This window comes from Trachemys scripta, chromosome 2, assembly GCF_013100865.1.
Source record: "Trachemys scripta elegans isolate TJP31775 chromosome 2, CAS_Tse_1.0, whole genome shotgun sequence".
In the NCBI taxonomy this organism is placed as follows: domain Eukaryota; kingdom Metazoa; phylum Chordata; order Testudines; family Emydidae; genus Trachemys; species Trachemys scripta.
The window spans coordinates 76,989,468-77,014,936 of record NC_048299.1 but is presented as its reverse complement, the minus strand read 5'-3'; the positions used below and the strand labels follow the sequence as shown (position 1 = coordinate 77,014,936).

General features: G+C 41.6%; 2 protein-coding genes across 4 annotated transcripts in view; one reads left to right on the top strand and one right to left on the bottom strand.

Moving 5' to 3' along the window:
- The window catches only part of ACAD11 (acyl-CoA dehydrogenase family member 11), a 56,617-nt gene that overhangs the window by 23,944 nt on the left and 7,204 nt on the right, over window positions 1-25,469 (top strand). For both annotated transcript variants that reach the window (XM_034760927.1, XM_034760928.1), the window contains exons 14-17: window positions 19,585-19,651; window positions 21,384-21,469; window positions 21,686-21,757; window positions 23,315-23,469. In XM_034760927.1, the coding sequence (XP_034616818.1) occupies window positions 19,585-19,651; window positions 21,384-21,469; window positions 21,686-21,757; window positions 23,315-23,469 (380 nt within the window). The remainder of the gene's footprint in view (window positions 1-19,584; window positions 19,652-21,383; window positions 21,470-21,685; window positions 21,758-23,314; window positions 23,470-25,469) is intronic.
- On the bottom strand, window positions 1,370-7,889 carry ACKR4 (atypical chemokine receptor 4). Of its 2 annotated transcripts, XM_034760930.1 has the most exons (3): window positions 7,516-7,629; window positions 5,270-5,358; window positions 1,370-4,587 (listed from the first exon to the last, which is right to left on the bottom strand). In XM_034760930.1, the coding sequence occupies exon 3, from the start codon at window positions 4,577-4,579 to the stop codon at window positions 3,515-3,517; it is 1,065 nt and encodes a 354-aa protein (XP_034616821.1). In that variant the 5' UTR covers window positions 4,580-4,587; window positions 5,270-5,358; window positions 7,516-7,629; the 3' UTR covers window positions 1,370-3,514. The 2 variants fall into 2 exon arrangements, with proteins under 2 accessions (XP_034616821.1, XP_034616820.1); XM_034760929.1 differs by lacking the exon at window positions 5,270-5,358 and having other exon boundaries at window positions 7,516-7,889.

Genomic DNA, 25,469 nt, shown 5'->3' with positions numbered 1-25,469 from the left:
CTAGATCTACCCTCTGAGCAGCTGTATCTCCACAGGCTGGTCTGGAAGCAGTTAATTGGTGTGATTTTAAAATATTGTACGGGGGATCACAAGGTGAACCACACAGTGACAAAAATTATTCCTGTCCTTGATAGCTGGGGAGGGATAGAGGAATTCTGCTGTCCCTGAACTAGTCTTTCTAGCTTTAAATCAGCATAGACAATGTAATGTACTATAAGAACATTTTAACTCACCCATTAAAAAAAAAAAAAAAAAAAAAAAGCATGAATGTAAAATGTATCCCAAATTACTGCAAAGTAACTGAAGCAATGACAGTGCTATGATTTACTATGATTTAAAGTAGCAGTTCCAAGCTCATAGGGAAAAAAAGATCATTTTCTTTTTGCAGACTTTCCAGAAATACATATGCTAAATACTATATTCTAATAGAGCGTAATGCAATTCTAGTTTACATAAATCATTTATATTGTAGGCTTCACTGTTGTATTTTGTAAAGTTAGCATCTAATCCCAGGAGATTCTGATAATGAATTCCCAATAAAATCAACTAAATTGCATTTTAAATAACTGTTACTATATTTCTAGAAAATCTGCAAACAAAAAACCTTCAGTCGATGGGACCTAAGGGCACTCAGCACCTTGCAGGGCAGGGCCTCAAATATAGTGTAGTGAGATCTATACTAACACTAATTGGAATGGAGCTTGAGTGTTACCTACGTGTGTGTGTGTGGGGGGGAGCTACATAGTGAGATGCATCCACAGAGTTTGCAAATAGCGCTAATAATTTACTAATACAGTTTGACCTGCAATATCTAGAATCACCAGTAGATGGAGGGCTCTGTGTAGGCCTAATACTTCAGGGACTGAAGTGGAAAGGAAGCTTGGCATATTTGTCACCTTCCAAAATGGGAGTATCGCTGGTTGATAGCTGCTGTTATCTCAACATAAAGAAGAAGTTTGTCTCTTGTCTTCTATTTAATCTTACACAGGTTTCTTACAGTCCATAAACTTAAACCTACAAAGCATGCCTGATGATTTCTTGTATACCTATTGTTCGTCTGAACATGTAACTCGCACTTCTCAAAATAGAGAGACGGTGTGGGGGAGGTAATATCTTTAACTGGGCCAACTTCTCTTGGTGAGAGAGACAGACAAGCTTTCACAGAGTTCTTCCGGTCAAAATAGAGTGCATTTGGGGCCTATCGAAAGCCCATTGTAATCAATGGAAAGACTCCCATTAACTTCAGTGGGCTTTAAATGAGGCCCTATATTGGAGCCCAGTGATTACTTGAAGTGTTTGTTTTTGGAACACCTTTTGAAATGCAAGTTGCTTGAAAATTTAATTTTTCAACTGATCACAAATACAAAAAGTGTGGCAGAGATTTTTACTTCTCCATATATAATAAATCTAATAAAAAGCAAGGATATAATTAAAACCAGAAGTGAATACATCGGGGCCACCATTTTACAGTATCACCTTATTTATAGGTAGTAATTACCACAGCATCTACTTCACGTGGAAATGCCAGGCCCCTTGTGTGGAGGTTGCCTTTGAGCGCTTTCTTCTGTATAGACTTAAATTCTTGTTAATATATCGATTACACTGCTTTTAAAATACACAGGGCCAGATCCTCTGTAAATCATGGAGGTATGCCAGTATACGCCAGTCGGGAGTCTAGCCCACAATACATGCATATTACAGATGAAGAACAATAGATATATCAATGCCTGATAATTTCACTAGAGTGAGGCTTTATCAGTATAAATAAAGGTTGTTTTATTTATATATTTTTAAAAAACTCTCAACATTAGCTACTGGGCATAACACTGATTAATTTCATAATACCAACACCCCCGTTTTAGCATATCACCAGTAAAACTGACTGGCAAAACTGTCTTGCAGCAGCACAGGAAATGATCTGTTGAATAATGGTTTAGTTTCCCTACACTGGGGGCCACAAAGCCAGCCTTTCATCTTTCGCCTATGTACATATCTATCTTCCTCCTCTCGTGAGCCCAATCTGTTTACTGCTCTAGCCTCCTCATTTTTTGTGGTTTCCCTTCTTCCTAGGACAGGGAGCTTATGTTGTAACCAAATGACCACCTACCTTGCCCTGTCCTCACAGGAATGAAGTCACAGGATTTGCTGACTGATTAGCCGCCTTCCTTAATTCAGTGGGCCTGCATTCGTTACCTTATTTTCTGCATCAAATACATATGAATGTCTTGAGACTGTTATAATGTGGGGTGTGTAGCCAATTAGATCCACCTTTGTTACCAAAATCATCCTCACAGTGAAACTCATGTAAACAGATTGCAGAGAGTAGAAGGAAACTGAGTATTCTTTAAACACTTAAATGTAACAATTATATGGACAATTAAAAAAATTGTCTACCTTCTAGCTATCACAGGCCAGTACTTTTAATCACACTAATTCCTTCCTTAAGGACCATGACTGTTTCCACTCATGAACTATTGAGTATAAATATGCTCTCTTGCTTTAGCCAGTTATTTATATTCTGTGTGCTAAAGCTACAGAGATTGGTGCCTGAAGTGCACCTGCAAAATATCCATAAAGGCATACAATACATTTACAAATCAAAGCTAATTTTCTATAACACAGTATAGGCCTACATGTTCAAAATTAGGTCATAAGTGTCATCTGCAAAATGTAAGACATTTTCATTGCTGGTTGTTACATCAGTTCCCAAAGCATTTTATAGAGGTCACAGGAAATGTGAATTGCCTTCCAGGAAACTATCAAAATGAGGCTCTGAGTAATCTCATATGAATATGGATTTAAAACCAAAGATTTGGCATGTGCCTATAATAGGAATAGGTCTCATTGCAATCTAGTGCAAGCAGAATATCATTAAAAGGCATTCTGTGTTGTTACAGAAAAGGAACTCTTTTAAACAGGCCACATATATTTGGAATCATAAAACACTGGACCATAGCTTGCTGTTTATTGCTGCCTCTGTGAAATACCAGAGATGAACTATTTCCTCAGCTCAAGCCTCACAGGACATTTGTGAAGTGAAAGCTGAGGAAAAACAGAGTTGCAATTTAAAATCAATTTGAAGACCTGAAACAGTTTTGAGAAGCAACTCTGGAGTGTTACATTTTAAAGGACCGAAGATTATTAACTCTGGGGTACAAAATTCAGTGCCATCATATTTTTTTTCCTTTTTACATATTAAGTATATATTTGTTGTGATTAGCATACCGGTATGTAGTCCATTCACTCTTCATCTAATTAATGGTGTAGCACTGTGACCCTTTAAATCCCACTTTTTTCAAGTGTTCAAGCTGAACTCTGTTTCTGTTGTTTCCATTACCTTTAGTATATGGTTTTTGGTCTTATTCTATTTTGAACTGCTTTGCAACATCTTGGCTGGTTCATGTGCCAGAACATCACTTCAGATTTGATTTGCGGTAATCAAAGAGGAAATAGCTCTCAGATGCATTGTAATTGTTCCCTTCTGTTACACTGGTTAGAGAGGGTGCTACAGTGGCTATATAGTAAAGCTACTTATTTCTTCTGTGTGGCCGTCACAATTCATAGAAATCTCTTCGGTTGGTATATTGCGACTTCTCCTCCAATATCCAAAATTTTTGGCTATTTTCGTAATGTGCATTTTAAAAGAGTCTCCCATAAAAACGTACAAGATTGGGTTCAGGCAGCTGTGAAACAAGGCTATACTCTTAGTTATTTGGAGGGCAACATCTATGGTTTTACTCATGTCACAGTCTGTAATCAGCAAGTAGATGACGTCTATGGCTCGCCAGAACTTGACAATATTGTAGGGCAGCTGAGTGATAATGAAAACAGCCACTACTGTCAGCAGAACTTTGAGGGGCCTAGATTTTTGAACGTTTGTAGATCTAAAGAGTGCTCTGGCAATAGCGGAGTAGCAGATCAGCATGACGAGGAAGGGTAACACAAACACTAGCGTAACTTCCAGGATTTGAATGGTTGCTTTAAGGAGTGTTCCTAGGTCCATTGAAAATACAGGAAAGCATCCATACCGGTCACTGTTTTTCTTGACTGTGTTAAAAATCAGTTCAGGAATGCTCAACAAAATGGCAGCCAACCAGACACAGATACAAGTTACGCTGCATTGCTTCCCACCTCTTTGGTGACTTTGGGGTTTGGAAATGGCATTATATCTATCCACACTGATACAAGCCAGAAACTGCATGCTAGAGCTGAAGTTCATGGTGTATAAAGCAGAAGTGACCTTGCACATGATGTTTCCAAGCCCCCATCCATGGACTGCATTTGCAACCCAGAAAGGGAGTGTGAATAGCAGTAACAGATCAGCAATTGCCAAGTTGATGATATAAACATCTGTCTTAGTCTTTAGTTTCTTGCAGTAGGCATAGATTGCCACCACTAATGAATTTCCTGCAATTCCCACAAAGAAAACCAGTGAATAAAACACAGGTAGGAACAATTTAGTGAAATTTCTCACCTCCTCTTTTTCACAAAGCATTTCAAACTGAGTGTAGTCAAAGGTGAAGTTTGATTCACCGTTGTCCTCATAATAGTCCATTGAGGTATTTTCACCCCACCCCATGGCAAAAGCTACAAGACAAAAAACAAATCTAAGTTGATTGCATGTTTAAAGATTGTCAGTGGGCCCTAGAACACATGTTAGGGTTTGTATAAAGATCTAAACTAAATATAAATAAAAATTAATACTGTGTACACATTTGAGAATAGTAAGATACTACCCCAAACAAACAATATATCTACAGCTCCTTGGGGGAGGGGACTGTGTCTTCCTATCTGTTTATACAGCACCTAGCACATCTGAGCAAAACAATCCTGGCTGGAGATTTAGGGTGCTACCACAATACATACACTGAGAAGGAGAGCTAACTGTTTGAAATTGAGAGGCAGACATTGCTAAGGGGTGCCTGCCGTTGTATATTTCAGCAGGGTGTGTGTGTGTGTGATTTGCAGATGCAAGTCAGCTGCTTATGGGAGGCGTCTGCTTAAAAACAATAGAGCAGAATTGGCCCCAGTTCTGGCCATATTGAGTTCACTGTTGCTCTGCATGAGTGCAGGCTCCACCTACACGGATCTGTTTGCAGGATTGATAGTCTGGGAATGTCTCCACAGCAAAAGCTAGTCTACCTAAACTAGATTGAATCCAGCTAATGCACATAACAATAACAGTGAGGACAGTGCAATGCAGGCTTCAGAACTGGCTCGCAAACAGAGTACATATGCAGGGCTGCACTGTCTTTACTACTCTCGTTACCTGCGCCTGATGTATTCAAGGTTGCTTGGGTAGGCTAGCCGTTGCACAGTTTTTGCTGTGGAGATATACCCTCTGAGGCAGTCTCAGTCCTGAGGGAAGAAAGGAAGCCACCTATTAGTTTTCCCAGTATACTATGCACAGACAATTTTGTGTCTAGTGAGAATTTTTAAAGGTCAGTGAAATAGTTCAAAACCAAAAACTTCAGTAATTTCCAAGAATTATGCTGACAGATTTTCTTAATGATTAAGTACAAGTAGATGTTATAAATAGTCTCATGATGAGACTTTTATTGCCCTTTAATCCTGAAGTTTAGGAGATCCCATCTTCAGTCTGCATCTTGTAGACAAATCACTTATTACAGTACACTTTTCCCTGTATCCTATTCCCAGTTCCTATAACTATGTAGAATTACTCATTTGCTGAAATTCCATCTAATGTAAAAAGAGACTGCGAGATCCTGTAATGGCCTATTATCTGGAAATAAATTGGACTAATGCTAGCCAAGAGCAGAAATCTGCTGAATGGAGAAAACACATTTTCTCTGTTACAATGTTTCAGAATATTACTGTGTTAAAGTTATTGAAAACAGATGCTAAACTGATATCTGGCGCTGCCAGTGGGCTTTTTGAAACTTGAAAAAACACATACAACTTTGGCTGTCTTTAAAGAAAACATCTGCCAAATCCTTACTCAGAATATTTATCTGAAAAATCTTTTTAAAATGGCTTCTTTCTACAAATAAAAGTTAAATTGTTATTAATGTCATGTGCAAGGTGTGAGTGTGTGGTTGGAAACTTGAATTTTAAAAAAATTGAGAAACGTTAACATTTTCATTTGATACTTGTATCCAAAAATTGTTTCCTCACCTGGTCATGAAACTGCTCTCAAATTAATAAATGCTGGTTATTTAATATTGATGTTTTGGTTAGTTGGTTTTGTTTTTAATCCTTAATCTCTGTGGAATTTTTCAACCAACATTTCAACGGATTTCCTATTCTGGACTTTACATGATAATTAGCAACAGAGGGTCCTGTGGCACCTTTGAGACTAACAGAAGTACTGGGAGCATAAGCTTTCATGGGTAAGAACCTCACTTCTTCAGATGCAAGAAGTGAGGTTCTTACCCACGAAAGCTTATGCTCCCAATACTTCTGTTAGTCTCAAAGGTGCCACAGGACCCTCTGTTGCTTTTTACAGATTCAGACTAACACGGCTACCCCTCTGATACATGATAATTAGTTTTTCTTCATATAAGTCTGTCATCTGGTATTACTGCATAGTGAAGTATAGAAGATAAAGGGATTCTATTCATTTTTATTTTATTTGGCAAGGGATACTTTGGGATACTACTATATATATTCTACCACTGGTAGTTTCTATCAATCAGCTGTTTCAACAACAATAATATTTTTGCAGTTACATAGCTCGTTCATTGGAAGAATTCAAAGGTAGGAATTAGTATTCCTATTTTACCAAAAAGGAAATGGAGGTCCAGGAGATTAAGGCACTTGCCTAAGATTAGACAGCAAATTAGAAATAGAGCACTAAGTGCTCTAAACATTAGAGCTCATCTGGAAATGATTAATCTAAGAGAATTATTAGCAGATTTTCTTAAGGGCTAATAAAAAGGGAATTCAAACAGTTCCAGGAAAACTAACTCTGACATTTTTGTTAATGCATCATAAAGCAGGGAAGCTTGTAGGGTGGGGCATGTTCAGATAGCTGATATAGTTTCGGCTGAGCGGAATTCTGTATTAAATAATTGCCTGTTGCTGCACAGTGGCTATTTGTCCCTAAAACTAGTATTTCTTATTCTTGAGCAACGTTTCTATTCATTGTATTTAGTATGAATATTAATATACATATTTGCACATCTTATAAAAATGACTACAGAATTTTGGTATGAATTCAATATGACTGCATGTGTGGGTAGGCAGCATGTGTGAACACCACTTCGATTAAATATGCATAGTGAGAAATGTACAGATTTTTTCCTTCCCCTGCTCCCCCCGGATTTGACTTTACTGTACCACATGAGCACAAATCTATCACTGATTAATTAATTAATGTGACTTTCAGAATTGGAAGTGATTACTTGGTTCAATGAAATCCTTAACTCTGTAAAACAAACTTCAATAACATTCACAAAGAGCAAAATCTCCAGTCCTTCTAGCTACAAAGATGCTCAGTATTACACTTAGTGTACAGCTAAGTAAATAATAAAATTTTAAAAAGAGAGAACTGACCTGTTTTTTTGTCAGCAGTCTGGTAGCAGAAGCTGATGTTTTGAAGTTCCACAGTGGAATGTTCAGTTCTTGTGTGACTCACCCTAATCTTCATCCTCTTTCCTGCATCACGCCCTTAAAGTGAACCCAACTGTACTTTCATTTTAATTTTCCTGTAAAAATCCTGCTTTCCTGGAAGTCAGTTATCACTTGTGTGCTTGAGTCACAAGTTTGCTACTTATGTGCGTGTTTAAACCTGAACAGTGGAGTTCACTGGAAAATCAGCTAGTAGCGTTCAACTTGTTTAGGTATGATTATCTAAAAGGGATAGGTAAACATTTGAATCTTTACTACAATACACTAGAATAACAATTTTATTTTTGAAGCATCCCCTTTATGATGCTTTGTGTACAAAATTAAAAACAAACTTAACAACTCACCTCTTAAAATATGAAAAAAATAAAAACGGGTTCGTAACAGGGGGAACCTTTTGGGGAGGTTAACAGTGGCGGTGCTGCACCTTTTTCAGCTGTCTACGATATTAGACATACAAAGGTGAATGTTTCCAGTGGGTCCCCACTTCTACAATTTATTAAGGGATAGTAGGGGATGCTTTATTGGTTCTTTCAGTTTGGTCAGGTGCAAGATCTAATAAAGCCAGAAGGTTGGTATGCACATACAGGGGAGTCGCATCTTACGCGGGGGTTAGGTTCTGAAGTCAGCGCATAAGGTGAAAATCACGTATAGTCAAACGCTCATTGAGTGGAATGGCGAGCGGAATCACCCGCACTACAGGTACAGTGTTTAAATTATTATTTTTCTCTTTTTTGTTTTGCCGATCGCGTAAAGTTAAAATCGCGCAAGTTAAATGCGCCTATGATGCGACTCCACTGTAGTGGAAAAGCCAGTAATATGTTATCTGCCAGGATTGAGGATCAGATCTAATGCCCAAAGGAAGAATTTTCAGGCCCTGATGGGCAATGGATGAGGCCCTGAATGAGGCTGGAGCATTATTATTATTTAATTATTTCTACGGGATCTGAGATGACGTGGCACTTTCCAGAAACATAAGCTGACAATGTCCTTGCCCAGAAATGTTTATAATCTAATTTAATCATGACCCCACAAGTAATGTATCAATTAACAATAGTGAGAAAGACAGATTTATTCAGTTAGGAGGTCGTGTGCAGTGTTTTGATTGTTGACATTATGGCAGATTGTGTATTCTGAAGAGTTTACAAAACAAGAGGGTCTTGCCCAGATTAGTTTATCTGGCCAACCTCACGACAGCGACGCTGCTCTTCTGTGTATATACAACATCAGCAGCCTCACACACTTTGACAGATTTTATTCTGCCCTGTCATTTTGTATCCTGTAGCTGTTCAGTATTTTACAGTAAATGGCATACAGAATGCCAGACAGAGAAAGCAATAAGCAGGCCAGGGCTTTGCTTTTTGTTACAATGGATAATTAGTAGCACCTGCCATGTTCTGCCTGTGCTGAAATCAGTGTGATGTGTATAGGTTACATTTTGCAAAATGGAAGGCTAGAGCCAGGTGTACCAAACATTGTTTCAAGTCCTTTTGGTCTGATCTGTATAGCATAGAAAGAAAAATAGGAGGGGAGTGGAATTTCCAACTTTCAGAGAGAGTCCTGCTATAACAACATGTTGCTTGTCTATAGTGCCTTTCATCTGAGACATCAAAGCACTTGACTCACATTGTCTAAGAAGGAGGAGATTTTTTTAAAGGCAATTGCGTGCCTAATTCCAGTTGACTTTCAGCACAAACACTTCAGACAAGGAATGCTGTTGCTTAAGGGCCTGATCCAAATCCCCTTTAAATCACCGGGAGTTTCTTGGATCAGAGTCTAAGGCCTGCTCTACACTACGATTTTAGGTTGAATTTAGCAGCATAACCTCGATTTAACCCTGGACCCATCCACATGACGAAGCCCTTTTTTTTTTTTTTTTTTTTTTACTTAAAGGGCTCTTAAAATCGATTTCTTTACTCCACCTCCGACGAGCAGATTAGCGCTGAAATCGGCCTTGCCAGGTCAAATTTGGGGTAGTGTGAACACAATTGGACAGTATTGGCCTCCGGGAGCTATTCCAGAGTGCTCCATTGTGACCGCTCTGGATAGCGCTCTCAACTCAGATGCACTGGCCAGGTAGACAGGAAAAGGCCTGCGAACTTTTGAATTTAATTTCCTGTTTGGCCAGCATTGCGAGCTGATCAGCACAGATGACCGTGCAGAGCTCATCAGCAGAGGTGACCATGGAGTCCCAGAATCGCAAAAGAGCCCCAGCATGGACCGAACAGGAGGTACGGGATCTGATCGCTGTATGAGGAGACGAATCCGTGCTAGCTGAACTCCGTTCCAGTAAACGAAATGCCAAAACATTTGAAAAAATCTCCAAGGGCATGAAGGACAGAGGCTATAACAGGGACTCACGGCAGTGCCGCGTGAAAATTAAGGAGCTCAGGCAAGCCTATCAAAAAAACAGAGAGGCAAATGGCCGCTCCGGGTCACAGCCCCAAATATGCCGCTTCTATGATGAGCAGCATGCCATTCTAGGGGGCGCAGCCACCAGTACCCCAACCCTGTGCTTTGACTCCGTCAATGGAGTAGGACTCAACACAGAAGTGGGTTTTGGGGATGAGGAAGATAGGTCACAGCAAGGAAGTGGAGAAACCGGTTTCCCCAACAGCCAGGATCTGTTTCTCACCCTGGACCTGGAGCCAGTAATCCCTGAATCCACCCAAGGTGGGCTCCTGGACCCTGAAGGCGGAGACGGGACCTCTGGTGAGTGTACCTTTGTAAATATTAGACATGGTTTAAAAGCAACCGTGTTTAATGATTAATTTGCCCTGGCATTCGCAGCCAGTACAGTTACTGGAAGAGTCTGTTAACATGTCTGGGGATGGAGCGGAAATCCTCCAGGGACATCTCCATAGAGCTCTCCTGGATGTACTCCCAAAGCCTTTGCAAAAGGTTTCTGGGGAGGGCAGCCTTATTCCATCCTCCATGGTAGGACACTTTACCACGCTAAGCCAGTAGCACGTAGTCTGGAATCATTGCATAACACAGCGTATGGTCCTGGTGTTTTCTGGCATTCAAACAACATCCGTTCCTTATCTCTCTGTGTCATCCCCAGGAGAGTGATATCATTCATGGTCACCTGGTTGACATAGGGTGATTTTATTAAGGGGACATTCAAAGGTGCCTGTTCCTGCTGGGCTGTTTGCCTGTGGCTGAACAAAAATGCTCCCCGCTGTTAGCCACACGGTGTGGGGAGGGGTGAAAGCTATCATCCCAGAGAATTGTGTGTGTGTGTGTGTGTGTGTGGGGGGGGGGTTAGTTGGGATTGTGCTGCACGCTAACCCAGTTCCAGTCCTCCTCCTATATTGGCAATATCTCCCAACTTTTGGTCATCCTCAAATTTTATTAGCACATTCCCACTTCTTGTGCCAAACTCATTAATGGAAATGTTAAATAAGATTGTCCCAAGACTGGTCCTTGTGGAGCTGCCTTAATAACCTCCCTCTAACCTGACAGTTCACCTTTCAGTATGACCTGTTGTAGTTTCCTCTTTAACCAGTTCCTTACCCACCTTTCAATTCTCATATTAATCCCCATCTTCTCCAATTTAACTAATAATTTCCCATGTGGAACTGTATCAAATGCCTTATTGAAATCCAGATAGATTAGATCTACTGCATTTCCTTTGTCTAGGAAACCAGTTATCTTCTCAAAGAAGAACTGATTGGTCTGCCACCATCTACTTTTTGTAAAACCATGTTGTATTTTATCCCAAATACCATTTACCTCTATGTCCGTAATTACTTTCTCTTTCAAAATGTGTTCCAAGAACCTGCACACAATTGAGGTCAAATGAACCTGTAGTTTCCTGGATCACTTTATTTCCCTTTCTGAAAAATACGTACTATATTAGTAATGCACAATACCACTAGACAACCAGTTTAGGACTGGGAAAGAAAACTGCCATGTCCAGATGACAATGAGAGTTGACAATTAGCTAAAATGGTGTTGTTAGCAATGTTACTTGCCAGTAGGCAGACTCTGGAAAAATCTTAATTTGACAAACTATGTGTCTGACTTCCCAAAAGGTGGAAGCTGGAGTTCCACCGTGCTTAAACTCTTCAGACTCAGCTTTGGAAAACGTGGGGTAGGGCCTCTTTCCCAGACAGGGGAGGGAAAGTATAATACAACCTTTAGGGTTTAAAAAGCAGTAGGGCACTTGAAATAAATAAGGGGGGGGCTTTTAAGGAGTGGAGTAAACTTTAAAATGATACTGAACTTTGTTTAGCTTAGCGAGTGTGACAGGATGTTTTTGACTCAGTATAATTTATTCATGTTTCAAGATGCATAAGCATGCAGAGCTCTTGTTGCCTTTGCTAAAACGCTGAATGTGCAGCTGCATCAAAAATAAAGCCAGCAGCCATTCCTTGCCTCCAAAACAACCAACCACAATAAATCAAGTCCAATCGGCACTTCATCCCCCATATATGCTAGCCCTTGTTATGCTCCATGCTTCCGAAAAACCTGGGGAAATAGTTCAGCCTTGCAGTATGACCTAAAGATTAACAAATTTGGGCTATTTTGAAGCAGAGGTGAGAGGAGCAGGTTCCAGCGTTCAGGACCCCTCAATGAGAAAAACTTGAGAACAGCTCGCTCTCTTACTCTGACAGGCCTGCAGCTCAGATGCCTCCGCTGACTCCTCACTGCAGGGTGGCACAGGGAAGGAGGTACTCTCTCAAACATGCCAATCACAAGGCAGGGTAAATCAAAACCAACACCTTAAGTCTACCTGAAAATCAGTAGACAGCCAGGGCAGTTCACAGAGCACTGATGGCATCTGTTTGGGGCAACAAACTCTGTTTAATAACGGAGCTGCCACATTCTGCACCAATTTCAGTTTCGGGGCTGAATTCAGCCATGCCAAACCTGTGGAAAAAAATGCAGAAATTGGGCTTGTTTTTGGCTTAATTGGCTTGTGAGTTGCTTTTTGGCTTTTAGTTTGTTGCTTCTTGTATCTTGTTGCTGCTTTTTTTCTTTTTTTTTTTTTTTTTGATCGGCTCCTGGCAAGCAGGGGTAAGGGTTGGGGGAGAAAGTCAGGGCTGCACAGCAGGCCCATCACAGTCCCACCACACCGGGTGGAATCTAATCACATTGAGTGTTGGGGTTCTTAAGGATTGGCTTGTTTTGGCCTTGTTTTGAAAGGGGATTAGGTTGATTTTTGGCTTATTGTGAAAGTCGGGGTGCTTATTTACTGCGTGAAAGTTGGCAACTGTGGTTGAATTACAGCGGATCCAAGTTTTTTTACCCTAACACTGGGGTAGTGCACCACTTTTTTGTTTGTTTTCTTTATGATAGAAGAAGATAACACCACCTCCTCTCTGGGGCTTTTCTGTTGTTAATTTTATCCCTCTTGATTTACTTTACGTTCAGAAAGATCAGAAATGCCTGCTCTCTCCTGGTTTTGCTGGGGGGGCCACTGGGACATGTTTAGTGTGAGATCTATCACCTTAACAGTGTGAAAAAACCCCAAGTAGGTTGTTTTTTTGTTAGTTTCTTTAAGAAAAAAAATAACATTCTGGCCTTCTTTATATATCATGAAGAAGCAAAAGAAGGCACAAGCCCAATGTGTTTGTGCCTTTGCAGACCTCCCACAAAAGGTAGGACCAGATGCAGTATATTGCAATAATCTACTCTTGAGAGGATGTAGGCACAGATCACAGTAGCAAGGCCCATAACTGAAGGAAACTATCACAAATTCATAGCCAGATCAGGGGGAAGGGGTGAAACCTTTCCTGAAACTAACAGCACGTGGGGCTCCAACACCACCCCCCAGATTGTGAGCTCTAGCTACATATAATTGGCAACCACCCTCAGGAACAACAGAATAATTCTCACTGTGACTTCTGATTGCTTCTCTTTCACACACCCCCACGCTCCTCCCCCCATACAACCTATTCAGCATTACCTTGTACTTATCTGGATTGAGCTTCAAGTGGTTAGCTCTCATCCATGCTCCAATCTCCCCCAAACACTGAATAAGGCATTCATCAGCAGTGCCTGGGTGGGATGAGATAAAAATATAGAGTTGGGCGTCAACAACGTATCGAAAGCACCATGCTTCCTGACTCACCCTCTTAGTCGCCGGCCCTGGGTACATATTGAACAAGAGGGGACATAGGATGGAACCAAGTGGAACTCCACATGACAGCACTTTTAGGAGAAAGAGCTATCGCCCAACATCACCCTCTCAGCCTGTTACCCAAAAGCAGCTCTGCCCACTGTAGCTACTAGAATACATAGAATGTCAGGGTTGGAAGGGACCTCAGGAGGTCATCTAGTCCAACCCCCTGCCCAAAGCAGGGCCAATCCCCAGACAGATTTTTGCCCCAGATCCTTAAATGGCCCCCCTCAAGGATTGAACTTACAACCCTTGGTTTAGCAGGCCAATGCTCAAACCACTGAGCTATCCCTCCCCCTGCCTACAGGACTGTGAATAACTCCTTCTCATCAATGGCCTTGAAGGTAGCCAATCGATCAATAGATATCAGCATGGACACACAATCTTTGTTAGCAGGAGAAGGTAATCTAGGAAGTCCACAGTGCAGTTTGTGGCATATTCGGGTCTGTACCCAGAGCAACAAGGGTCAAGGATATTCTGGGCATCTAAGTACTCAGAGTTGGCTTGCCATAACCTTCTCTATAATCTGAACCCAGAAGGAAAAAGTAGATGCTGGACAATACATAACTAGATTGTAAGTATCAAGCTTTCGTTTCTTGAGCAAGGGTCTCACAGCTGCTTCCTTAAGAGAAGCTGACACATACCCTCTCTTAAGGGAAGAGTTGATACTCTTCATCAGAAATGGACTCATTTTATCTCTGTTTTATCTGCAATTGAGTAAAAGTAGGTAATTATGAACATGCATTTCTTTAGTCTGGAACCACACACAGGGAATTTAGAGTAGGATCACAGAAAACATAGGGTTGACCATGATCAGCTACCTTTTTTTTTTATACCTTTTTTAAAAATGTTTTTAAATACCTTTAGTTCTGTTCTACATAAGGTGCCACATAGTGTTTAAAAACATGTTTGTTAACACGTGTCTAACCACACCTCATTTTCCAAGTCTAGACAGATTTATAGTCTAAACATTCTGGCCAACTTCTGAAGAAATAAAAATAAGCACTCTTCTTATTAATTCCTGCCAAAATGGCAGTCCCAGCTTCTTTGAGTCTGTTTTTGTTTAATAAAATGTAATAAATACCAAATTGGCTTGTAAACAAGATTGAATTCCGGACTTGCAGAAGCACAGGAGTCTTCTTTTAATCTCACCCTGGAGCAGAGATCTCTCTCTGATTCTTACAGTTCTTTTCTAGGATGGAAAAAATCATATGGTTATCAGATCTTCGGACTTTTGAGGGTGGGAAAAAATGGGAAGCAGTTTTTCCCTCTTTCCATGAGGAATGGAAAACTCTGCTTATGTTGAAAACGCTGGCTTCCTGTGCACCGCAGGCCACAGAACCTCACCCACTCACTCCTGTGATAAACACACAATCTCTGGCTGAGTAACTGAAGTCCTCAAATCATGATTTACAGACTTCAAAAGTTAAAGAAAATCCACTATTTATTCTGGTTCAAGCTAGGAAGTGACCCATGCCCCAGGCTGCAGAGGAAAGTGAGAAAGGCCCAGGGTCTCTGCCAGTCTGACCTGGGCGAAAGTTCTATCCTGACCCCAAATATGGTGATCAGTTAGACCCTGAGCCTGTCAGCAAGATTGTTTTATCTGTTCTATCACTTTTAATTTCTTTACAGTCTATCTTGTCATTAATATACAATGCTACTCCACCACCTTTATCTTTATTTCTGTCTTTCTTTAGCAGCACATACCCTTCAATACCTGTACTCCAGTCATGATAATTATTCCACCATGTTTCTGTTATTGCTATAATATCTGTTTTCACTTCCTGCACCGGTAATTCTAGTTTCTCCATTTTGTTATCCAGACTTTTTACATTGGTGTACATATATTTTAGTTGTTGTTGCTTGGCTTTGCCCAGATTCCTCTCCCTAATAGGTACGATCATTCTGCTGCCAGTATTGCCTACTTGACTGTTAGTGCCAATACCAGTGACTTTCCTCTTGATGTCTTCAACCCCCTATTGTTCCATTCTTCATTGCTGTATTCTCTCTTACTTGATTTTCCTCCTGCTCAGCATTAGAATCAGGCATGGAGATTACATGAGCATCTCCCAACTCTCTACCCCGAATTCCTAGTTGAAAGCTGTTTTAATCAGTTGTGCCAACCTCCATCCCAGCAGTCTATTTTCCTCTCTATTCAAGAGGAGTCCATCCCATGAAAACAGTCCTCTATTTGTGAATTCCACCCAGTCGTCAAACACCCCAAAGCCCTTCTTATAGCTCCATTGCCTGAGCCATCTGTTGATCATCATAATCTTGTCTTACCTTCACTCTTCTCCTCTAAGGAGAGAGAGAATACCACTAAAGGTCACCTGAACCTCCATTTCTTTAAATGTCTTCCCCAGCAAGGCATAGTCTCCCTTGATGCATTCCAGTGAGAATCCAGCAGTATCATTGTCTTTCATGGGGGGACAAATCAGTGGGTTCTTTCCTCATCCCATTAGGATCCTTTTAAGCCTCAGGTTCACATCCTATATCTTAGCTCCTGGCAAACAGCATACCCATCCGTTTGCTGGATAAGCTCTGGTGACAGGCCTGTCTATTCCTCTTAGTAGGGAGTCCCCAGTCACGTAGACCTGCCTCTTCCCGGTGTTGGTGCAATTCTCTGGCCTTCCTCCTTTTGTTCTTTCAGGCTGCAAGTCCTATGTCTTTTGTTCTCACTTGCAATCTTCTGAGAGTCATCCTCTATCCTCTTGTGGCTCCGAACTCTGCTATCTCCATTGACTCTTCCCCTCTGCTTCTCTTCTTCTTTGCCTTTCCACCTTCAGTTACTACCTGCCATGCCCTTTCATTTTCCAAGTCAGCAAACCTGTTCCTCAGATCATCATCTGTTCAAATCCCCTTCAAAACTCAACAATAGTTTCTACCTGCATCTCCCAACCTTAGATCTTTTCTTCCATCAGATCTATCAGGCAGCACTTCATACAAACAAAGCACCTATCAGGTACCTGCTCCAGGATAATGTACATCCCACAGCTTCCACATCCAGTCATCTTCATTGTCTCTTCCAATCCTTGGGTCACTATCACTGCTACCTCTGTAGCTGTCATAGCCTTCCCACCTAAAGTCCTGTCAACGAGAAGAAAAGCACGCGCACGCATGCACGCAAGCATTCTCCCCTTACAATCTCTCACCTCAGACTCCCCCGTTTTCAGCACTGTTTGCTGGCTCCTGTGCGCTGCGCCCGAGATTGAGATATTTCCTTTTCTCCATGCAATTGTTTGTGCTATTGATTTATAAGATCTGACCAGATGTCTTGTCTCAGTGCTGAATTATGCACTAACTTAAAAATGAAAAGTTTTTCTAATTGGTGGACTATATGATTATTCAGTCATGGAAACTTTTTTCCTAGGTTTTTTTTATGTGACAGTTTAAAATGATTTTCAGTTGTTTAAATAATAATTCCAGAAGGTCACATTTGTCCTGAGACAGGTTTTATGATGAACTGCATTTCTCAAGGGTTAGGAAAATAACACCAGTACGCATGGATTACAAACTACAACTATAAGCTAAACATTGTTGGGTGGAAGGGGTGATATATTTTTCCTGGGTATCTCTGTAGCACTGACAGTCTGATACTGTGATTGTTTTCATCTGCACCCTTTACTTTACACATGCTAAATTAAAATAGCTTTAGATAAATACTCACCAGTGCACTATAAGTGCTATTCCCCATATCTGTTACTAGTTATAACACCTCTATTCATGACCAGTTCCCAGAGTCTACAGACCATGAGTTCTTAGGGGCATGAGACACAGCCGATCACATTAGCTGTTCCTCCACAAAAATGCTACCTAGAAACCTACCCCATGGATATGCTGGAGAGGGGGAAGGGGAGAAGAGACTCCCACCCCTCTCCTCAGTACATTGTAATGTACAAACTTGATCTGTTTTACAGCTGAGTGGGACATCTGTATTTCACTTTGAGAACACTTTGCTGTATAATCTAGACTAATCCAGAATTTTGTGAATTGTTCCAGACTTTTTTCAGAGATTTTTCTATCAATGATATTTCAGTTTGCAAACTTTAAATCTCCAGCTTATGTTTCACAAAGTGCTGCTAATTCCTCACCTAAAGAAAAGCTAATGTTGTGTCAAGAAAGAGGGAAGTAAACAGCCAGCACGCTTGCCCTCCAAGCAAAAACAGCCTTTAGCAGAAGAAAGTAAATATCTCTCCCACCCTTGTCACTCTTAGGACATGCAACTATAGATTGCTCCTGTGTCAAGGTGGTAGCTCTCTTCAAAGCCAGGCTGGCTATGCGCCCCAGGCCGTAGTTATCTTCAAGGCTCCTATGGCAGCTTGACTCTGGTCATCGTCGTTCCATTTCCAGCTACTTCCCCCATACAGTAGAGACCCCCCCCAAGCACTGCTGGGGCAGCATTTTCACATGTTTTCAAAGCTGCTATTCAAACGAGAATGGTTTAAATGTCAGTTGATATCAAATGGGCACCATTGTACTGAATTAGTGAAAAACGGCGTATGGTGTATGGAAAAGATGTTCCATTAGCGTGAGGTACTACCCTGAAGTATGACTTGAAAAGTGTCATCGTGGGGTTACCGTGTTATTGTGTCTCAGTGATCTCCATATAACCACTTCACTTTACACCATAAACAGGATGGATTTACTAACTACCAACTCAGCAAACTCGAGGCTATGTCTACACTACCACAGGATCGACGCTGCTGTGATCGATGCACCAGGGGTCAATTTAGCGGGTCTAGTGAAGACCCACTAAATCGATGGCAGAGCGCTCGCCGGTGGACTCCGGTACTCCACCGGGAACGAGAGGAGTAAAGTAAGTTGACGGGAGAGCATCTCCCGTCGATCCAGCGCAGTGTAAACACCACAGTAAATTGACCTAAGCTATGTTGACTACAGCTATGTTACTCACAGAGCTGGAGTAGCATAATTTAGGTCAATTTACCATGGTAATGTAGACATAGCCTCAGCTTGGGATCTGACAGTCAAATTGTGCTTCTGGTTCTGTAATAAAGATCCTGCAGGTCAAATCCTGTCCTCAGTGACACGATCTGTGTACGTGTGATGTCTTCATTGGGCGTTGCCGTGGCAATTTAACAATTCCGCTGATAGTTGTGCAAGGTCAAATAGAATCCAGCTCACTCTCCTATAACTATGGTGTTCCTGTAGGATGTAAAAAGGACCAATGCTTTGTGATGGTACTAAAGCAAGGAGATGGGTCTCTGAATAGATCATAGTGGGGGAACAGATCTGTTGACAAGTCATGTTTTAGTCACTATTGTAATCTAGATCCATATAATCCATCCTAGAATAATATTTTGGATTATCCATTAATTTTTTGGTTTTCTGTCACACAAACATATATCAGATAATGCTGTGTCTGGTTCAAAAGACTACTGATGTATTTTCAGATAAGAATTCCTATTGAGTTTATTTTTGTCTTGAAACCAGAACAAAGCACTTCGAATGGGAAAAAAGAATGCTTAAAAAACTGGTTGTACTTGAAGAGGGCAGCATCTGGCTTGAGTGAGGGAGGGAGTGATTGCCTTCGTTATTTGCTCAGCTGCAAGGGTGATGGAATTAATTTAGACCCCCTCTTCAAGCACATTGTTTGATCTTTTTCCTAGGAAAATAAAAATGAATGATGGAACTGGATCCAGGGCATTTTCTGTTTGATTTTTTTTTTCATGTTAATCAGGTGGTTGCACTTCCTTTTCTACTCAATAGCCCAGAAACAGCATAGATAATAGATTACTCACCTTTGCCATGGTTACACTAAAGAAACATTGTAAGAAGTTGTTCTGTGAAACTTCATTAAATTACTTCCCTAGAGAGATTTTTATGTGAAAAGCGATTTCTTGTGTTTTTAGGGGCTGGGAATACAAATTGCAAAGTCGCAATTGTGATGGCCAAAAATAAAAATCTTTCTGCATCCAGGTAAGAATTAAATAGTCATTGAGACATTTGTTCAGGATCCAAGCAATGAGACCCAATCAAAACCCCATTTATTGAACCAGCCATTGCTCACAAAACCTTTACATGGAACAATTGTAATTGCATGGTCAGTTAGANACCAGCCATTGCTCACAAAACCTTTACATGGAACAATTGTAATTGCATGGTCAGTTAGAGTTGAGTGTGGTTTAGAAATGGAACCTTAGGCCATGTACGTACCCTCAGAAATCTAACTGACCAAACTTCAGAATTTCTCAGATAGAGTCCAAGTCATAAGGTACTCTTGATCTGTGTGGGTTGGATCAAGGACAACATATGGCCTTAATGTCTTTAGTTCTCCCTTAAGCCTTTTGAAAATGTATCCTTTAAAATCAACATCACAAATACTCACTTTTCAAAAACTAAAATCTACCACCAGACCTGGTTTACATTTTTAATTCATTAAGCGTGTTATTAAAGCATAACTAGAGGAGGGAATGGTTCTATGAATAAAGGCAAAACTATACACAGTTTGCCAGATCAGAAAAAGTAAGTGCAAGAATCAAATCAAAGGCCTGAATCCTGCTCCTACTGAAGTTAATGCCAAAACTCCCATGAACTTAAATGGGGCAAGATCGCAGTGCCAGTATATATGGAAAAGTTAATTGGATCAGGGGGTCTAACAGTTCCTTCATACCACAAGTTCTGAAAACAGGGTGTGACAGACCCAGACCAGTGGGGTACAGGAGTCTGGTAGAGGGCAAATATACTGGTCACTGGATGAGTAGTTTTCTGTTCCCTGAGTGACCAGAGCAGGGGCTGCACTAGAGTAATCAGGAACCTGCTAGAACCAGTTAAGACAGGCAGGCTAATTAGGACACCTGGGTTTTAAAAAGGAGCTCACTTCAGTTTGTGGTGGGAGTGTGAGGAGCTGGGGGCAAGAGACATAAGGAGCTGAGAGTGAGAGGGTGTGCTGCTGGAGGACTGAGGAGCACAAGCGTTATCAGACACCAGGAGGAAGGTCCTGTGGTGAGAATAAGGAAGGTGTTTGGAGGAGGCCATGGGGAAGTAGCCCAGGGAGTTGTAACTGTCATGCAGCTGTTACAGGAGGCACTATAGACAGCTGCAGTCCACAGAGCCCTGGGCTGGAACCCGGAGTAGAGAGCAGGCCCGGGTTCCCCCCCAAACCTCCCAATTGACCTGGACTGTGGGTTCTTCTAGAGGGGAAGGTCTCTGGGCTGTTCCCCAACCCACATGGTGAATCTCTGAGGCAAGAAAATCCGCCAATAAGCGCAGGACCCACCAAGATAGAGGAAGAACTTTGTCACAAGGGACCTTAGTATTTTCTCAGTCTTCTCAACCCAACTATTCCTGACATAATGTATTGTATTTACACGTACATCAAGCAGAGAGAAAAATATGAAGGCATGTATTTTGATGCTTACTATAAAACCTTAGGCTCACACTCAGGGCGCACACCTTCTATCTGCCACCCCTCTCTAAGTGTTGGAACCCGATGTCCAGTTGCCCAGCTCCTCCGGGCACAGAATTTTACCTTCATTTCTCCCCGGTCACCCCATTCTTAAACACATCTCTCTCCTACATCTCCACCCACATGTGTAGCACAGGAGAGTACAGATCATACAAAACTTTTTAAAAGTTGTACTTAAAAAAAAAAAAAAAATCTAAAATAGCTATTGAAATTTCTCCTAACTGTTACTTTTGTCTTGATCAGGTACAGACAGCACAGTATGATCATAGTTCCACTGGACATACCAGGCTTGAAACTTATAAGACCTCTTTCCGTGTTTGGCTACCTGGGTAAGGAGGAAATCGTAATTATCAGCCATGTTTGCATTTATATTAGCCTACTCGGGATCTCAGGAGTAATAATTATACTATAAACAAAGTACTAAAGACACTCTTCGAATGCATATCTAATAGGCACATCAGTACTGAGCACCTGTAATTTGTGAGTGAATATTGGCTAGAACCAATTTTATACATGGATATTTTTCTTTTTCTTTGTGTAATTAGATCAGCCCCACGGTGGACATTTTGAAATACATTTTAATGAAGTGCGAGTACCTGCCTCCAATTTAATACTAGGTGAGCTTCACTGTTAACTGTTCTTTGAAAGTCACTGCAATGACACTAACTTAAAGTAATTGCGTCCTTTTAAAATCTGATGAAAGCTCTGATGAATAACCTTACTATGTAAGGAATATGCCATTAAGCTTTTGTTCTTCCTTTATATGTTTAGATGTAAAGACAGTTTTTCCAGGAGTGCCTCTTGGAGAGAGAAGTTCATTCTTGACAGTAGTGTCAACAGGGGTTGAATTGGGCCAGCACACAGTCCCTTAGCTGTACTTTTCTGCCTCAAAACATTTCTTACTAGTCTGCAGCATCTGAGGGCTGGTCCACACTTAGTCCGGACTTCGGACTAAGGTACGCAAATTCAGCTACGTTAATAACGTAGCTGAATTCGAAGTACCTTACTCCGGACTTACCGCGGTCCAGACGAGGCCGGAAGTCTCCCCCCGTCGACACCGCGTACTCCTCTCGGCGAGCTAGAGTACCAGCGCCGATTGTGAGCACTTCCGGGATCGATCCCAGAACATCGATGGCGTGCCTCCGGACCAGCCGGTAAGTGAAGACTAGGCCTTAGTTGTCTCCTCTTCATAGCAGAAAAGTATCCACTAATTGTGCTTAATCTGTTTCCAACCTATTGACCTTTTGCTCAGCCAGGAAAAGGGTTTGGAATGTTATCTTTCCCCCGTCCTCCAATAACCTAACACTGCAGAATACTCTCTGTTTTTATCTTTTTGGTTTTTAAGTAGATATGGTTGCTGCACCAGCATGCCAAAACTCCTCCTGCACTGTGGCAGGCCAAAGCAAAAGCTATGGAGTTCTTATGCAAGAACAAACAAACCTCTTAGAGGCTTCCCTTCCTTCCTAATTCCTTCTGAATACAGCCCAGGCTCTCAACAGACAGGTCTGCCTCAAAGTCTTTCAAAACAGAATTCTGATGTTGCCTACGGCCATACTATCCTGAACAAGCCTGATCTTGTCAGAATTCTGCATAGGCAACAATAGGTATTACTTGCCCCTTCTTGTAGGAGGAACGTTTTGACCTCTCTGACTTATGCCAAGTCTCATTTGGGGAGAAGCTAGGATTTATATAGCTTGTTCGCCCACCATGTAGTGCTTTGCTGAATCAGAGTTTTATTGAATCACGCTTGGAACTGATCTTTCAGTTGGACATTCATCAGTTACGCTCTGGAAACCACAAATTAAAAGACCTCAAATCCCATAAAGTTGATAAAAATGTAAGAAATAATTAGGTAATTCAAACCCAACTGGAAACCAGAATAATAACCCCTTAGGCGCAAATACTATTGACAGAACCTGTGTGTTGTGTATTCACATAAAGCAAAGTGTGTGTTGCTTTATGTGAATACATATAGGTATTAAACAATTAAAATGGCTACAGTGCTGCAAAATAATTGTAAAGAAGCTCCTCTCTAGGGTATCATCAGACAATGCCTGCAGTATGGCCACTGATTTTCTTCAGAGCAGAGGTGCGCGGTTATTTGAAGCATTGAAATGAGTTCCACGTGGCCATTTTGTTTCCCACCTCTCTTTTTTTTGTTTCCCACCACACAGGTGAAGGAAGGGGTTTTGAGATTGCTCAAGGTCGGCTTGGGCCAGGCCGTATTCACCACTGCATGAGATCCATAGGTGCAGCTGAATCTGCTCTACAGATCATGTGTGAGCGTGCAGCTCAGAGGGTGACCTTTGGGAAGAAACTGTACCAGCATGTAAGCACACTACCTCTTTGCCTAGTTTGCTCTGAATACCCCTTTGCTTAGCTCATGTGGAAGCTTGGGATTCTAACATCCACAGTAACAATCACTCTAGAAAAGGTTGAGATAATCGCCAATTCCCATCAACTCTGGAGATGCTGTAGGTTAAATATCTGTCTCAGATAGGAAAGAAAATATTAAGGTTGGGAGAGTCTCAGTCTTGATTGTGCCAAGATCTGCAATCTGAGTGAATTCCTATAGTTGTTTTCCTAACAAGTACTAAAGCCCCATTCACTGTATTTAAATACACATTTTGTAGCAGAGTTTTGGCTGGTTTTCTCTGATCAGCATGGACCAGGACTCCAGAGGCAGGGCTGGTCTGCAAAACTTGGACTTGTTTTCGCAGGCACAAATTTGCATTCACCATTATCGGGCACTTAGATGTCTGGCCTTGACTTATGGGCCCAGTCAGAGACTGGGCACTGTGTGATCATAGCCAGAAAATAACTTCATTTTTCCCAGTGCAAATCAATGTTAAGGCCAGGCTGAGTATTTGGCCTGATCTGCCAGGCATTCCTTCCTGACAGCATTTGCCTGTTTTGCTATGTCTGTAAATTGATGAGCTGAAGACTTCCTTTGGTTGGCAGACATCAAGTATTTCTGGGTCTCAGCCAAGCAGACACAAATGTTTGTTTGTCTTTTTTCCACAAAGTAAAGGCTTGGGAAGAAGGAAGTGATTGCAGCAGATTCTAAAAAATGGTTATACAGAACTGATATAATTAGAAATAGCTGTATAAGCGTCTCGGCACATCACATGGAACAATTAAACACAAAACTAAAGTACTGCCGTTAGCATGTCCAACAGTGGAATCACCAAGTGCACACATTGTCAGAGTCCCTTTCAAATAAACAAAGGAAGTTAGGCTTTGTCTCCAGTGGCAAGTGATGACGGTGTGAACAGCGCGTTGGCGTCAGGAGCGCTCTCCTGCCCACGACACTAACATAGGCTTAGAAACAAGAATGTGGGGTAAAATTATTGGGCCAGATCCTCAGCTACATTGACTTACACTAACTGAGGCTGTGGCCGGCTGTGTTCACAAAAGGTGCAAAATGGAATTTTTATCATTTGTGAATAGCCTAGATGCTGTTCCCCCTGAAGGGCAGCCTCAGACAGGAAAGACATAGCACAGAAGGGCTGTTATCAAGGTCTTAAATTACTGCAAACAAGCTGAGCTTGTGCAATTGACTATAGTGGGACTAGTAATACATTGGCAAAAATAGTAAAGGGCAAATGCACTAAGAACCACAGCCCAACTGTTTCCCTAGGTTCCCCTCCCCCCCAAGATTTGGACATTTGCGATAACTGATTGAACTTAGTCCCTGACACTTTTTTTTTTTGGCGTGTCATGGAAGGACTTTGCAGGGAGGTGGGTTTGAACAGGTAGTAATAGCAACGAGAGGAGGTGCAAGTAGGGCAGAAGTAGGCAACACTAGCAGAGCATGAGGGGAGTGGGGAGTCTCAGTAGCAAGCAGGCAGGTGCACAGAGCCAGAGCAATGGGAAGAGCCAAACAAGTGAGGATGGGTGGTTCTTTTCTCTCTCTCTTTGATTCTAGTGGAAGAGCAGAACCATAGCAACTCTGAGGCTGGATATTGCCCGTCACATCCACGAAGACACACTGCCGTCTCTCTGTCCACTTAGGCCTTGGGCTTAAGGGGTCGGTAGTTGGTTGAGAAAAGCTTTTATTAGTTGACTGTGTGTCTGGTTAGTTTTAATTTATGGTTCTCTCATGTGTAGAAGAAGTGGGCTGATTTTCAGAAGTGCTGAGTACGCATGATCAGCCCGCTTCTATCCAGGAGCCTTATTTAAACATCCAGCATTGAAAACTTTGCAAGTGTATAGCTAAGAGAGGCAGGGCCGGCTCTAGGCACCAGCAAAACAAGCTGGTTCTTGGGGCGGCACATTTTTAGGGGCGGCATTCTGGCGCGGGCCATGCCGCCCCTAAAAATGTGCCCC